Below are 16,721 nucleotides of genomic sequence, written 5' to 3'. Positions count from 1 at the left end.
ACTACTTTATACTAATCATTTAATTATTCTAATCGATGATGATGATAATAATAATAATAATAGTAATAATAATAATAATAATAATAATAATAATAATAATAATAATAATAATAATATAGTAATTCTTAATTATATTTACTAAAACTTAAATAATATTCTGTGATAGCACCCTAACTCCTTCAAATACGTTGATATTTTTACATTTAACAAACTGCATTATTGATATTTAAAATTGCTTTTGAATGGGTGGGTGGGTGGGTGGGTGGGTGAGTGGGTTAATATATGGATGGACTGGTGAGGTAGCATTTAAATTCATTTAGTATTTATTCCAGAGACTTACAAACAAACATACAAACAAACAAACTTCCACAGGATTCAAATCCAGACTAAAAACTTGATATTCTCCCATGTATTTTACTATGTCTACTTTGAATGCATTTGTATGCCTTATGTAAAGCACATTAAATTGCTTTTGTGTATGAAATGTGCAATACAAATAAACTGGTCTTGGTGGCACTTGAATATCTGACTCTTCAGATTGACCCGTGGAAAGAATTCCTCTTAGTCATGACAGCCTGTGATCTCATTATGAAAAGAGGTGAGCTCAGAGGAGCGCATGTCTCCACAAGATCATCTCTGACGTCATCATTAAGATGTCATAATTAACGTCCATATATGGTGTGCCACGTGGCTACATATTTAGATTGATCGGTGGTACAACGTGAAACAAATTCAGACACAAACATGATTTACAAAATGTTAAGACCGAGATGTTAAGGCCGAGTGTTCAGGCTGCAGCCTGAAAATCTAGTAGCGTTAAATTGATCAAAGCATTATGTCACGCGACGCTTGGCCAATCAAATTTGGATGTCACGTTTGTGACCGGATCTGGAAAAATCGAATCCAGATGTCCCGTTTTGAGACTTTTTTTCCGTGGCATTTGTTGGCCAATCAAATCCGGATGTTGCTTATCCACATGGCAATTTGAATAAATACTAGAGGCCCGAAACTTGTTTATGGTTATGTCTGAATCACAGTGACGGGTCCTATAATGTATATGGGCGTATCGTATCGCTTTTGTTTATAGTTAGGCCTATGTCTGAGTCATAATGGCAGCCAGCCTTCCTACTAGCCAATTGCTATATGACCGACCTGGTTCTGCCAGACCCAGTATGAAGCTGATGAGCTGATGAGCTTTATACTTAATTACATACTTGTGACATAATAATGATGTCATGAATAGTTCGTGACGAAAGGGGACGAAAGGGGGACAGACTTTTTTTTTGGCTGGGGCCGGAGGACAAAGTGACAGACTTTTTTTTGGCTGGGGCCGGAGGACAAAGTGACCATGCCCATGTATGGACGAAACAGGTACAAAGCCTCATGTAAGCCCGACCCCCTTGGGTCTGGCAATAAGATAAGACAGGGTCTAAATAACAGGAAATGACATCACAACATCAACATCTCAAGCACATCCTTTAAAATGAATTGCCAAATTAACGAAACATAATTTAGCAACTCTCAGCAAGACATAAATCCGCCTGTAGAAAGTTCACCCGGAAATCACACAAGACCGGAACCACAGGACCAGAGCGACACGTGCAGTTTGATCATCATCATCATCATCATCATCATCATCCATGCCTGTGGACGTGAGCAAGTGGAGCGGCTCTCTGAAGCTGACCGAGGTGGAGGAGCAGCCCGCGCGCGCGCTCGCCGTCACGTACGGCCCGGTGGACATCGACAGCCTGGGCAAAGTGCTCACGCCGACCCAGGTGCAGAACCGGCCCACCGCCGTCGACTGGGAAGGCTGTGACCCCGGTAAGCTGTACACCCTGGCCTTGACCGACCCCGACGCCCCCAGCAGGAAAGACCCCAAATTCAGGGAGTGGCACCACTTCCTGGTGGTCAACGTGAAGGGCAACGACGTGTCCGGCAGCGGCAAGGTGATGTCCGACTACGTGGGCTCCGGCCCGCCCAAGGGCACCGGGCTGCACCGCTACGTGTGGCTGGTGTACGAGCAGCCGGGCGGCCTGCTGGCGTGCACGGAGCGCGTCCTGCCCGACAGCTCCGGGGACAACCGCGGCAAGTTCAGGATCAAGGCCTTCAGGAAGAAGTACGGGCTGGGGGCCCCCGTGGCCGGGACCTGCTACCAGGCCGAGTGGGACGACTATGTTCCCAAACTGTACAAGAAACTGGCTGGGAAATAAAAAAATCTAAACCGATTTAATGAACGGTTTCGCTTCGTGTCAAGGACCCCCACATTTTTATGTATTCATCTGTGGACCCCCCATTTGAAAAGATTTTGTGCCAGGGACCCCCCATAGGAGATTTGTCAACATTTGTCAAAATGTTTCGAAAATAGCTGATACACGAGCTCACGATACGTGGCATTGCGATGGATACATCGCAATATAAAAACATAATCTCAATGCCTTCTGGCCTGGCGGAGATAACTAGGGCGGTCCGCCACTGCAGGAGCTGGAGTTGTCTTGGAATCGGAAGGTTTCCCGTTCAATCCCTGTCTCCTCGAGTCCTTGAGCAAGACACACACTGAACCCCTTTAACTGCTCCCGACGAGCAGGTTGTTCCACAGAATGCAGCTTGCTCGTGTCCTGGCGGCTAAACCCCACAACTGACATAGCCCTGATAGGCAAACCAGCCTGGCGGAGATCTGCACAAGGCTATGGCGCTCGGGTGGCGCAGTAGTAAAGTGCCTGCCCACCACCGCGGAGGCTGGGGGTTCGAATCCACCGTGGTGCATCCGGCTTTGTCGAGCGCCAATACGACCATAATAGGCTCTATGCACAGCAGCCATATTGGAAAGAAATTGGGCCACTTCCTTCACAGGTGTTACCAATGATACTAATGTAGGCTCTGTTTCATTTAGTGTAACACAGTGGTTATCAAACCTTTATTTTCAAGGACCCCCATTACGTTTTTTTTACCTCTCTCAGAGTTACACACCCGTAAGGAGCCATTTGGAACCCCCTCAAGAAACCATATGGGTCCCTGGACCACACTTTGAGAACCACTGGTGTAGCAGAGTGTTTCCAGTGAGCCAACTTGCACAATATCAGCACCCTGACTCTGTTTGACCAGAATGGAACAGAGCCTTCATTAGCATCATTGGTAACACCTGTGAAGGAAGTAAGAAGAGGCACAATTTCTTTCCGATATTACTGCTGTGCATAGAGCCTATTTGCCCGTGCTCGGGGGAGAGAAGCCGGCAGGGTGACATTTGTCACTGCATGTATTCCTACGGGCTGGGGTAGGCACCTGTCAGCAGGGATTGATTGAATAAACTGTATTAATCAGAAATGTAAACAGCACATGGTACAGTCAGACGTTAAGGCTAAAAGGATAACACAAAAAAAGTCCCGGGGACTTGTTTCCATTGTGGTCCTATGTATCCAATTAATCAACATAGCATGAACAACTCAATAATACATGTCATCAACAAATACAAACAAATACAAATACAATACAAACACACGCGCACACACACACACACACACACACACACACACACACACACACACACACACACACACACACACACACACACACACACACACACACACACACACACACACACACACACACGCTTATCATTTGTTTGTTTACGAGAAACAAAACAATAGTCAAATCAACATTCAATATTGTGATCAAGGTTCTATAAATTATTTTCCAAAACAGCTCTGTGGAAATGTTGCTCCTCTCTAGTCTTATGGTTTATATGTATGAATTACAGTTAATTATTAACTCATGTTCAAGTTGAGAGGAATTGAAAGTAAATCATTTCTGAATTGAGCTGTGATGCCATTGCAAGCTGTACAGAGCTATGCTAGAATACAGGTTTTCAGGACTTTGCAGGGAATATACAGTACTGTTCTTGCCATTGAAGGATATTTTCTTTATAGCTACTGAAGCAAATGTTGGAGAAAATTGCACTTCTTGAAAACGGGAAAGAGAAACTTTTTTTTTATTGTTCTCTTTACAGCACTGTTTGGAGACTCACTCAGTGAGTTGAAGTTGGATGTGAATTGGTGAGTTTTGTTATTTAAAGATACTTTGCAAACCAAAGGAAATGGCAGAGAAACTTCCTCTTGAATGTTTCCTGTGTTCAGATACGTTCAGAGACCCTGTATCTCTGGCCTGTCATCACAGCTTCTGTTGTAACTGCCTGAAAACATTCTGGGAACAAACTGAAAACAAGAGCTGTCCCATGTGTAAGAGAAAATCGTCAAAGGATCCAATAATTAACTTTACACTGAAGGTACTAGTTGACTCTTATGCTGAGAGGCAAAAAGCTGAGTCACCTGAGGAGGAAGCTATGGAGTTGTGTTGTGAACATCCAGAGGAGCCTAAACTGTTCTGTGAGGAAGAACAGAGAGCTGTGTGTCATATCTGTGACTTCCCTCATGACCGTGGTCACAGGCTGCTGCCTATAAAACGAGCTGTCAATAATCTGAAGGACCAACTGAAGCCTGACCTCAAGTCTCTACAGGACAAGAGGAACAAATACAAAAAGGTTGAACAGACATACAGTGACGTGGTTCAATACAACAAGAAGCAGGTGGTGGCCACAGAGAAGCAAATCAGAGCAGAGTTTGAAAAGATCCACCAGTTCCTCAGAGAGGAAGAGGTTGCCAAAGTGGCAGCTTTGAGGGAGGAAGAGGAGCAGAAGGGGAACGTTATCAGCAGAGAGATGAAGATCATTCAGGAGCAGATCTCCTCTCTCTCAGACAACATCTCTGCTGTAGAACAAGAGCTGCAGAAACATAATGTGTCCTTTCTCAACAGTTATAAACACACTCAGACAAGCGCCAGAGTCCAGTGTACACTGTCAGATCCACAGCTAGTCTCAGGAACACTGATAGATGTGGCCAAACACTTGGAAAACCTGACCTTCAGAGTCTGGGAGAAGATGAAGGGGAGGGTCAAGTTCACTCCTGTCATTCTGGACCCAAACACAGCACACCCTGTGCTCTGTCTGTCTGAAGACCTGACCAGTGTGAGACATAGTACAAGCACAGAGCAGCAGCTTCCTAACAACCCAGAGAGGAACACTAAGTATACCAGTGTTCTGGGTTCGGAGGGGTTCAGTTCAGGAAAACACAGCTGGGAGGTTGAGGTAGGAGACCATCCTAAATGGATTATAGGTTTGTCTAAAGAGTCTATTAACAGGAAGGGAGAGATATGCGTCTCACCATCATATGGATCCTGGTGTTTAGGTCATGGCTATGGGAGTTACACAAATGGGTTTGGAAAAACCATCCCATTGAAGAGGAATCCTCAGAGGATCAGAGTCCAGCTGGACTATGAGAGAGGGGAGGTGTCTTTCTACGACCCTGAAGACATGACCCACATCTACACTCACAAACACACTTTGGCTGAGAAACTCTACCCTTATTTCTCTATTGGAAAGGCTGATAATGCTGAAACCATTGATATCAAAATCTGCCAAGTAGGCCTATAGACATCTCTCTCTGTGAAAATACAGTGAAACACCCATTTACACAATGCCTGAATTCAACTCCCTTCTGTTTATCTGTGATAAAATAAATAAATAGGCAAGCAGTGGACCAGGAAAGCAACATGCTCATCATTAGTGTGTAAACACATAGTAATGTCCTTTAATCCTTTAGCAAATCATCATTGACAGTTATCCTATGATCAAATCATCTACATATACACTCTGCGTGCTCAGCGTTTACCAGCAGCAAACAACTGGACTGTATTCTCAGACTGACTGACTGACTGACTGACTGACTGTGTAAGAAGTGCCTTTTTTTTGTAGATCTACTTGTTTTTTGTTGTGGTTTAGAAATGAACTGAACTTGAGTTTGGCTTTGCTTGCGTTCACAAAATGAACTAAAAATGATTTTTAAAAGTAGCAAAAAAAGCTGATCTATACAAGCTCACAACACGTCTCAATGCGACACGTAATGAGCTTGTAGGAATGAACTTGACCCTCACCTTCATCTTTTTCCTGAAAATTAACAGTTTTGGAAATACAAGGTTTACGCCCTACTGTATGTGAATGTGATGTTTTTACGAAAGTCTTTAAATATATGAATATTTCGTTTTTGCACTATTGTTGGTGTATGATTCTTGTTGGATTGAACGTGGTCATTCAATGTGTAGAGTATATATTTGAATGTGTGCATCCATTAGTTAGAGGGGTTTGATTTTAACATTTTAAACAGACCAAAACTGACAAAATGTACCAATCTTAAATGCCAGGAGGGAAACCTGACTGGCATCCTGAACCTGAATGTGTGTATGTGTGTGTGTGTGTGTGTGTGTGTGTGTGTGTGTGTGTGTGTGTGTGTGTGTGTGTGTGTGTGTGTGTGTGTGTGTGTGTGTGTGTGTGTGTGTGTGTGTGTGTGTGTGTGTGTGTGTGTGTGTGTTTAGCTAACATTTGCAGCTGAACAAATAGTGATAAAGTTTGATTTATCCTTTATGTTTTAGATTTTAATATCAATTATTGATACAAGCTGATTTGTCTTTTATGTTTATAAACATTTTAATACCCTAGACTCATCCTAGACTCTTGATTGTTCTTCTTGACTAGCTTTATGTTCAACATTACATGTTTATATTCAATGGGAATCTACTTCAATGGGAATCTACTGTACACAAGTAAGACGCGCGAACGCGGGAAGCGAACGCAAAAAAATTAAAATAAATATGATATAGATTTTTTTTTTAAAGTAACCAATAAAAAAAAAATTAAAAATACAACAAAAATCTGCGTTAAAAGGAGCATCTTAGAAAAATACAAATTCACAAAAAAAATACTTTGAATGTTTTTGAACAATTCAACAAAGTGTTTGAAGTGCCTGTTTCACCCACTTCCGGGGGGCGGAGCCAAAATCCGAAGTATTTGTTCGTAGAGCCCCACTTAGGGGGGGGTAGAAAAAGTTTCGGAGCGATTCGGGCACTTTTCATTTAACATGGGGTTTCAATGGGGAGTTTTTAGGAGCCTTCTCCGGGGCGTGGCTTCCAGGGGAAGGGGCGGGCTTAAACGCAACCTTGACAGGTGTGTTCAGTTTTCAAAGACCTTTCATTTGATGTATGGTACGTCTAAATTGGACATTTACTTATCTCAGAGGAGCTGCACACAGGCAGTGCACACAGAGACACAGAGACACAACCCGAGCACGGTTTCATAGTAAGCTCCACTTGCGCGGCGCGCCTCCTTCCGCTGCGTTCGCAAAAATAAATAATAGCTGACACTGCTGTGCTACTGGTGAATCATGACCATAAAACATTTGATTCTGTGTCAAAACGTATTTGTGGAACCACAAAATGGCCGCCACTGCTATGCCCTACTGACATTTACAGCTTGCTCGTGTCCTGGCGGCTGCACCCCACAACTGACATATGCAGCCCTGATAGGCAACCCAGCCTGGCGGAGATCTGTACCAGGCTACGGCACTCGGTGGCGCAGTGGTAAAGTGCCTGGCCACCAGACACTTTACGACTGGTTCGAACCAAGGGGCCAGCTTGAGATTTTTACATTGACTCCAATACGGAAGAGACAGTTCATATGAATGGCCTGTAGTTTCGCTGTTTTACCCCTGCTGGTGTCAGAAATAATTAATTTTAACGCAAGCGGATGGGTTTTTGACAAACTTTAGACTAGATTTTCTTACCTTAATAAACATCGTCATAAATACTATATGCTTCCAGTCGCTAGTTTAAAGTCTCCTTTCAATCATCATGATTGGTTTTGGTAAACTATGGTCCCATTTATTTTAAAATTGACGATAAAGTAGGTTATGCTCTAGGAGGGAGTGGGATGATTTGATTGACAAGCAACACAACCAATAGCATTCATTCCCCGCCCCCGCTCTTGATTGACAAGCTACCCAACCAATAATGGTCTGGTGGCATTTTGCAGGATATGACGCGATATTGAAAGATGGCGGATTTGAACTTGCTGAACAATTGGCTTCATTTTCGGTCTGTAGAAAGCAGAGGTGTGGCTTTGTCCATCTCTTTTATACAGTCTATGGTTCGAACATAATTTCCCCGTGCTCGGGCGGCACCTGCATCAGCAGGGATTGTTGGGAGGGAGGAGTATAGGACGAAGGCCCTACGTCTTCCCGGTGGGGGCTCCTCACTGGCAGGTGAGTCAATAAGATACAACAGCAGTGACAACACACAAATGTGTGTGGGGAGGAATTCATTGGCATAATGACTAAACTGGGGAGAAAACGGGGTAAAAGGAAACACTAGTGGGAAAAATGAATAAAAACAGCTATATTTGGTGCTACCAGCTCTGTATCAAAAGAGAAGAAAGCTAAAGTGTGTGAAGATCTATGTTTATGTACGACCAGAGCTGTGTGATTAGATCAAGCACAGTGCATCTCATTGAATGGGAAATGAAAAGTTGTGTCCAACAGCTTTCAGTCATCTCTTTCTTTCTTTTTTAGATATCATGATAAAAATGGTATCATGGACTTGTTCTCGTGATATCTTATCGTGGGTTTTTGATAATATCGTCACATGCCTACTTGTTAAGCAAGGCAACGAGGTAATGGAGGCTTAAACAACTATTACTAGGCCTATCTTCTTTAAGTCATATTGACTATACACTTCAGTGCTATAGGCTACTATAGGCCTATAAATACTGTAAATTTATGCTTTTATTGACACTAATTGCCAAAAATCACAGTTCTGTTTCTCTGTATAATTCATTTCAAAAGTCCCACCAGAAGACTTCTGGGAACTGATTCGAATCCATCACATTTCTTTCTCTCTATGAAAATATAAAATGTGTCTAATATAAGAAATAGAAAGAAACAAATCCTTTTGAGCCAGGAATCATATCCAGGCCTATTATGGGTATAATTAAATAATTACAACTCATCCATGTGTTATTGTGTTTTAATAATAAGTTTCTCTTCACAGAGCATTGACAGATATTTGCTTGGACCATCATCAGCCGTGGTTGGGGATGCATGGGGAAGGTTCTACATTCCTGGCCGGTGGTGCGTCTTTATCCCCGGAGGGCAGGGCTCATCACCACGGCTCTATTTAAACAGCCCTGTTGCCTCTGGTCAGGGATGTGAATGACCTTGTTCCCCACTGTTTCACTTTGTCTAACTGTCCCACACAGGAGCCACGACAACATGAGCCGCAGTCCAGAAAGAATGTCCTCCTACCGCCGTCATTTCGAGGGCATGATGGCCGCCGCCGCCGCACCTGCCGTCTACCAGGTGCGGGTGTCCAGCCCCTCTCCCACCCGCAGGGGGACGGACGCTGCTCGCCACCGCTCGGCCAGCTACTCCCGCAGCGGAGGGTCCCTGGGGCGCAGCAGCAGGGCCGGGGGTCTCTCCGCCAAGTCCCGGATGACTAGGTAGGTGCTCTGTTCTATTAACCCATTAAGGCGATCCTTAAAAATAGCAGATCTACAAGCTCATAGCGCGGCACTCGGTGCCGCGCTATGAGCTTGTATATCTGCTATTTTTGAATAGCAAAAGAAATCTAAAGTGACACAGATGCGTTCCAGGTCTTAATGGGTTGATTATGCAAGTGATTTATTTTCTTCTTTTTTGTTTATTTGTTAAAAGGTTAAAGCTTTATATTCTGATAGCAGAGGAATCGTTGCTATAGAGGGGTATATCTAACAGAGGTCTGAGGGGTCTTCCTAGACTAGAAAACCCCAATTTTATCAGCTTCGGTTATAGCCTTCCAATTTTGTCTGCTCTTTTTGTTTTGTTTCATCACTTCCAATTTCACTTGTTTAAATCCTGTATCCTGCTGCATGAGTTCTCTGTCATGGTGAGGGTCCATTTGGTTACATCTGTGCACTCTCAGTTACAAATGGATACATTTATGTAGATAGGCTACTCTGTTACAGGTAAACGTTTTGTATTCAAATTTTACTTGAGTAATATACTTGAGTAATATCCTTGCAGTAGACCTACCAAACATGAAATTAGGCTTCTCATTATGAAGAATGGTCCATTTCACAATCATATGATTGTAATGCATTCATGTCACTTTGATGTTGCAGGGTAAATGTGGGGTTGATTTAAATACTTTATGTTCCGCTGGGTAGCTTAACCTATAGCTTAGCCTATAATAATGCATTATCATTTATTTGATATATGTATTCTTTGTAATAATAATAATAACCTAAATCTGCAAAGTGACTACTGACTAGTAACTAAAGCTGTCAAATAATTGTAGTGGAGTAGAAAGTACAATATTCGCCAATAAGATGTAGTATTTAAAAAATGAATTGAGAGCAGTATTTCTGGCCTGGAAACCAGCCAGGTCTGCCAGAACGAGGCCAGGCATAGGAACACAATGGAAGCAAGTCCCCAGGACTTTTATCACAAGTGTGTTACTGTACCTCCGTGCTGTTTACATGTTTGACTAATAAAGTATTTAATCAATAAAAAAAAAGGCTACAGTGGATGAGTGAACTTAGTTACTTTCCACAACTGACTCAAATCCCCATTTAACTTCACACTCAGTGAAAGGACAGGTTTTCTGTTGGCTTTCAGGGTTAAAAGGTTAACAACACCACAATGGTATTTTGGCAATAACTTTTGATGTAGTGTAAGATTAAGCAGTAGGCACTGAAAGAGGGGATAAACCCTATAGGCTGCTATTCCAGTTCAGGAAATACTGTAAAAAAACAAACAAAAAAACATCCATATTCTGGGGGGAACATTAGCCCAAAATAGCAGATCTATAAGCCCACAGTGAGCTTGTAGATTGGCTATTGTTTGGCAAAGAGATTTGGTGTAAAAAACGGTCATGTCCAGTTCTGTAAGACTGCAGGGGTTTAGGTGGTTAAAATATACAGATGTAAACAACACAGCTGCGGCTATTTCATAACAATATAACACATTATTTGAATATCCAGCATTTAAAATGATCTGTTGCCCTGCATGTAATGTGGTTAAAAGGTCAAGTAAGGGTTGTCCCTGTCCTACCAACAGCTCCAGCATGAATGCTCTGTGTTTCGGTATCTCCATGGGGCTCGGGCCCAAGCTGGACCTGGATGCAGCGGCTGCAGAGAACCAGGCCTTCATCAGCACCCGGACCGGTGAGAGACAGGAGATGATCGTCCTCAACGACCGACTGGCTGTCTACATAGAAAAGGCAAGACGCACATACAGTACTGTAGGCACTCGCACATGCACACAAAGTTGTGATAAACAGATATTTATGAGCATTTGGAAGAAAAAACATATCTTTAAATCTGTAATCTGGAACTTATTTTGGTACATTATGGTAGAGTATGTTCTAAATATAACATAAAGAACTATAGTACCTCTTCAGTAGTTGGAGGTGGTCTCCCTACTCAGACATTTCGACCCTTTGTGTACGGCAGGACACCTGCTGTTTGACCTCGCCTGAAACTCATAAGCCCAATAACCCCTCGTCCTTCGGTTCTGCGTTCCTTACACGTGTGTTTGTTCCTTTGGGCGTTGCAGGTGCGTAGCCTGGAGAGCGCCAACAAGCTGCTGGAGGTTGAGATCGAGTCCATGAGGAACCGCTACGTGAAGCCCTCAGGCCTCCGCCAGATGTACGAGTCCCAGCTCAAAGACCTCCTCAGGACAGCCGAGCAGACCAGAGTCCAGAAGGTCTGCATCATCACACACTCTCCATTAAAACCACATGAAACCCTATACCCGCCTTAATCTGGGTCCGACTTCTGGCAAAAATAGCACATCTGCAAGCTGTGAGCTTTGTACTGGCTATTTTCAGCGAAGATATTTGGTATAGAGGGGAAAAAGCTCTCAATGCGTCGCATTGCGACGCATTGAGAGCTTGTAGATCGGCAGTTTTCGGTGTATGACACTTGCATCCATGTGTGTGTGTATGTAGGACTTGGCTCTGGCCGCTAAGGAGGCCATGGGAGGTCAGGTGGAGGTGCTGAAGATCAAGTATGAAGAGGCTGTGGAGGCCAGGAAGAAAGTTGAGCTGGAGATCGAGGCCTTCCGCCCGGTGAGTGACACTGGACATGGAGCTGGAGTTTCATTTTTTAAAAGGTTTTGAGCTGATGCTCACAGCACAACACGTTGTGAGCTTGTTGTCATTTTCGCTATTCATCATATCGTATATAGAGATTAAAGGTGCTGTATTTTCGGGTTAAAACAAAAAGGGTTTTGTTAAAACAATGAAAGTGACAGGGGTTTAACCCTGTCTCTCCAGCTTTGTAGTGAACAGGAAATACAGCATATTTTCCAGTTTCACTTGTTCTCAATTCCTGGTTGGATGAAATTGGTAACCATCTATGGCTGTGTGTGTGTGTGTTAGGATGTGGATAAAGTTACTTCAGCTCGTATTGGACTGGAGAAGCAGATGGAGAACCTCGACATTCAGCTGGCCTTCATGCAAAGAATTCACAAGGAGGTACCGAGAGAGAGTGTGTGTGTGTGTGTGTGTGTGTGTGTATGTGCGTGTGTGCGTGTGCGTGTGTGTCAGTGTCTGTCCATCCATCAATCTATTCGGCATCTGTGAGTCAACAGCTGGTCACTAACATCATGCCGTTCATTTTTGTCGTACGTACTTTAACGAGCGACTAATTATGGCTGTATGATAGATTGTACTTCATACAGTAAGAGACCGTGTTGATGGGTAATGTGAGTAAAAGTGTGATCGTGGCAAGTATCAGCAGTGTGTGAAGGATAGACACCAGACTGTGAAGGGTTACAGCGATGTGTCATAACCAAACCCATAGTTCCAAGGGTTTATAGTGACAAACATAATAAAAATAATGGTTGAGCTTTATCATAATTATCATTTTCATAAGGCAATGATTCTCAACCTCTTTTTCATTTCAAGGACCCCCAGTTTGATTAGGCCACAGCACCCCATTTGATGGGATTTTTTATTTAAAAAGATTCTCAGGACCCTGACCCTAACGAATCCTCAATGTTAATTTAACTTTGAGATAAATGGAACCAAATGGACCGGAAAAGGGTCCATTCATCTCGATTTCGACACTCTCAGATTTACATTACATCTAGTCTCATATCACGATATCCATATGATATTGCTCTATCGCCCAGCCCTTAACGTACGGTATGTTACTGGGACAGGAAATCGAGGAGCTGATGCAGCAGATCTACTCGGTAACGGCCCGGGCGGAGGTGAGCTTCGGCCTTCCAGACCTGTCCTCAGCCATCAGAGACATCCAGGCCCAGTACGACAGCATCGCTGCCAGAAACCTCCAGGTAAGTAACATGCAGCAACTAGGGGTGCAATAGTCAATTGAAGTAATCTGTGTCATAGATTAAAAATAATTATACATTTCAATACAATATTGAAATCTAATAATCCATTTTGGGGGAAATAATTTTAAAAAATGATTTCTTTATCAGGCTAACAATCAGGCATGGTTTCACTGCATGAAAACCTTTCATATTTGTCCTCCTACCTCAGGAAATGGACGTGTGGTACAAGACAAAGTTCCAGGACATGAGCTCTAAGTCGAACATTCACGTTCAAAGTGTCCGAGGTGTGAGATCAGAAATCGCAAATTATAAGAAAGACGTGAGTATGATTCTCCCTTCTACTCAACGAGTATTACCACTACTCATTAAAACTCTAAACCAGAGTGTAATTTTATGAATAAAATGTAATTTCGACCAATCTGTGTGGTTGAATATGTTAATACAATGTACAGTAACTGCTGTTGTACACATGTGGAGTGGTTCATTCAGAGTGTGTGTGTGTGTGTAGATCCTTAACAAGGAACGTGAGCTGGAGGCGGCGAAGACAAAGAACGAGATGCTGGAGGCTCAGATCCGCGACACATTGGAGAGATACAAGAAGGAGGAGAACGACCTGCAGGTAAAAAAAAAAAAGACTTACAACTCCTTATGGACGTAGATTCCTAGAACCAGGGTTTGATTTTCTGGGGAGGGATACACACAAATTAAATGCCTTTCTTTTTTTTCAAATCAGGAGCGTATAGACAACATCCAGACGGACCTGAGGGTGACCAAGGAGAAGATCGCTCTGCTGCTGAAGGAATACCAGGAGCTGCTGAACATCAAGATGACCTTGGAGATCGAGATCACCACCTACAGGTGATTCACCTCATAGAGTGGGGTCCGGGGACCCCCCACAGGGGGCCTTGAGGGGTTTCCAGGCAGTCCCAGGCAAAATGTGTTAACCCATTAAGACCTGGAACTGTGTAATTTTTAGATTTGAGCTAAAAAGCATTATTTTACACTTTGGGCTATTCAAAAATAGCAGATATACAAGCTCATAGCGCGGCACCGAGTGCCGCGCTACGAGCTTGTAGATCTGCTATTTTTGAAAAATCGTGAAAATGTGTGCAAATCTTTGAATATATATATTTTTAAAGCGAACATTTTTAACTCAAATCTTTGCTTCTGGGGGTCCCTGCGGAACAAAATATTTTGATGGGGGTCCGCGGCCATATACATATAATTTTGGGGGTCCTTGACATGAAAAAGATTGAGCACCACTGATATAGAAACATACTGTACGTTTTTCAGAAAACTGTTGAGATTTAGGAGACATGTAGAATCGGCTTCAGGTCTCAATGGGTTAATACAAATAATTATAATAATATCTTAGATTTACAGTATATAGCACTTTAGGTACTCAAAGTCGCTTCACAGTGGTTCAAGTTAATTAAAGTTTAACCACTTGAACCCTACAAATACAAGCTATTTGAAAATAACCGATCTACAAGCTCCAGGCGAAAGTGTAGTTCAAGCTTAAGTGTGATTGATTGTACATCTCGTCTGGCAGGATGCTGATCGACAGCGAAGACAGCCGCCTCAGCACCCTGGTGCGTGTCATGTCCCTGATGGGACCTTCCCCGGCTCCTAAGAGCGCCCGGGGCACCGCGGAGGACGCCCCGCTGGCACCGGGGACGGCGCTAGCGTCGTCCCAGACAGACTCTTAGAGGACGTGGGCCACGAGACATCAGAGCGGAAGAGCCTCCTCGTCAGGTGAGGAGGGCACACATGGCCATAAAACTCTGTTTACTGAACCTCACAAAACCATGTTTTGACGAGATATTTAAAAAAAACATATATATTTTTGAATTTAAGTTTCTATTTGTGAACATTTAACTCATAAGCAAACAAATACAAAAAATACTTTGACAGATACAAAATGAAGTATCAAACTTCAATATAATTATGAAAAGATTTTTCACTTTACAATGAACAAGCAAACATGTTACAACTTGTAGTAAATTGTAATGGTTACACATAAGGCGGCAAAATTGCCAATACAGACGTAGTCTAAAAAATGTTAAATAATGGCATTATATATGTACAGTTAGTATATACAGTTTATCTACCTCAGACTCTACCGTAACTTATGTGACGCAATGGGTCAGTTTTTGTCGGCTAGCCATACTGTTGTATGAGCACGAATTAGGCCTGTCCCCGACTAAGGATTTGTTTAGTCGAATCTAATTGGCGACTATTTTTTTTTTAGGGCCAAAATACATTTTATTTCAAAGGGCCAAGTCTACACAGTTTGTTTTGTGTCTCCAGCAGAGTTTCTAGTGTCTCTATCTCTCTCTGGAAGAGGTTGCACATGAACTCTGCAGCCGCACTGAGGCGCTCCAACACAAACAATACCAATACAAAGACGAGGAATAAGAAGAATAAAGTGGGAGTTACGTGTGGTTGCAGGTGTAGACTTGGCCAAAAAACAATTTAAAACATTTTTGGCCATTAAAAAAAAACAAAAAAAACGACTAGAGTCGACTAAGAGACACGCAGTCGACTCGGACCCCCCGCGACTAACCAGTCGACTAGTCAACTTAGTCGAGGTCAGGCCTAGCACGAATTAAGCTTTAGTTCAAAAGCTAGATGGTGCATGTTGACATACTTAACCTTACCAGTCAGTCAATAATCAGTAACTGTTTGTTGAACTCATCACTCCTCCTTTCCTCCCAGAACAGTTCAGACCGATGAGGAGACGTATGAGAGAGACTCACTGGAACGCACCATCACCATGTCTGGAGCAGCGGACGACACAGATGACCAATAGACAACCCCTCCCCCAAATTCAACTCATGTAACCATCACTGTCACCCGGTGGTTCTCAAACATTTTAGTGCCACGGACCACCCAAATTGATATGCATTTGGCCGCGGACCCCCATCTGAAAATATTTTGTGCCATTGACCCCCAGAAAAGAAGATTCATGTTCCAAAAATATATCAAAATTATTCAAAAAAAAAATGCAATATTTTTCAGAAATGTTCAAAAATAGCAGATGTACAAGCTTGCAGCGCGGCACGAAGTGGCGCGCTGTGAGCTTGTAGATCTGCTATTTTTTTGAATAGCCAACACATAAATGGATAAAGTGGTTAATATGATTGTGATGCTATGTTAACTTTTGCTGGGGACCCCCTACACACATAGATTAAACAATCCGCCTAAGCCTTTGATTTCAATGGTGGGGTTATAATTCCTGTTTTTGTTTGTGACTCAAAATCCTGAATGAACAAATTAACATGATTTTAAACGTTTTCGGATGTCATCCTCAAGTCCTCTGCATTTAACCTTCTCCCCTCTCAGCCTCTCATCACCTCTCTGTTAGTCCTCTTAATCCTCCTGTGTGTCAGAAGCATATATATTTGAAAGCCATTTAATAATAATAATAATAAACTGCAAGCAAACATGATATCAGTGTGGTGGTCTTCATTTGAATTAGTAAGGTGATTTGGTGCTACTGGTCAT

The 16,721-nt window shown here is 42.8% G+C and overlaps 3 protein-coding genes across 3 annotated transcripts; all 3 read left to right on the top strand.

The window, feature by feature from the left end:
• Positions 1-1,625: 1,625 nt before the first annotated feature.
• On the top strand, positions 1,626-2,210 carry LOC308103682 (phosphatidylethanolamine-binding protein 1-like; the record flags this gene model as incomplete). The annotated part of the gene is made up of 1 exon (XM_080453804.1): positions 1,626-2,210. Exon 1 carries the CDS (start codon positions 1,641-1,643, stop codon positions 2,208-2,210), a length of 570 nt encoding a protein of 189 aa, XP_080309930.1. The 5' UTR covers positions 1,626-1,640.
• Positions 2,211-4,090: 1,880 nt separating this feature from the next.
• On the top strand, positions 4,091-5,482 carry LOC308103005 (zinc-binding protein A33-like; the record flags this gene model as incomplete). Its single annotated transcript, XM_080452858.1, has 1 exon — positions 4,091-5,482. One exon carries the CDS (start codon positions 4,091-4,093, stop codon positions 5,480-5,482), a length of 1,392 nt encoding a protein of 463 aa, XP_080308984.1.
• Positions 5,483-9,146: 3,664 nt separating this feature from the next.
• On the top strand, positions 9,147-14,923 carry ngs (notochord granular surface; the record flags this gene model as incomplete). The annotated part of the gene is made up of 10 exons (XM_080452857.1): positions 9,147-9,373; positions 10,971-11,133; positions 11,469-11,618; positions 11,863-11,982; positions 12,295-12,390; positions 13,080-13,214; positions 13,423-13,533; positions 13,723-13,833; positions 13,948-14,072; positions 14,767-14,923. 10 exons carry the CDS (start codon positions 9,147-9,149, stop codon positions 14,921-14,923), a joined length of 1,395 nt encoding a protein of 464 aa, XP_080308983.1.
• Between the last annotated feature and the right edge of the window lie 1,798 nt (positions 14,924-16,721).

The sequence above is a fragment of the Gymnoscopelus braueri genome, assembly GCF_963280865.1.
Source record: "Gymnoscopelus braueri genome assembly, chromosome: 16".
In the NCBI taxonomy this organism is placed as follows: Eukaryota; Metazoa; Chordata; class Actinopteri; order Myctophiformes; family Myctophidae; genus Gymnoscopelus; species Gymnoscopelus braueri.
Note: the sequence above shows the minus strand (reverse complement) of the source record. Positions and strands in the feature narration are given on the sequence as shown.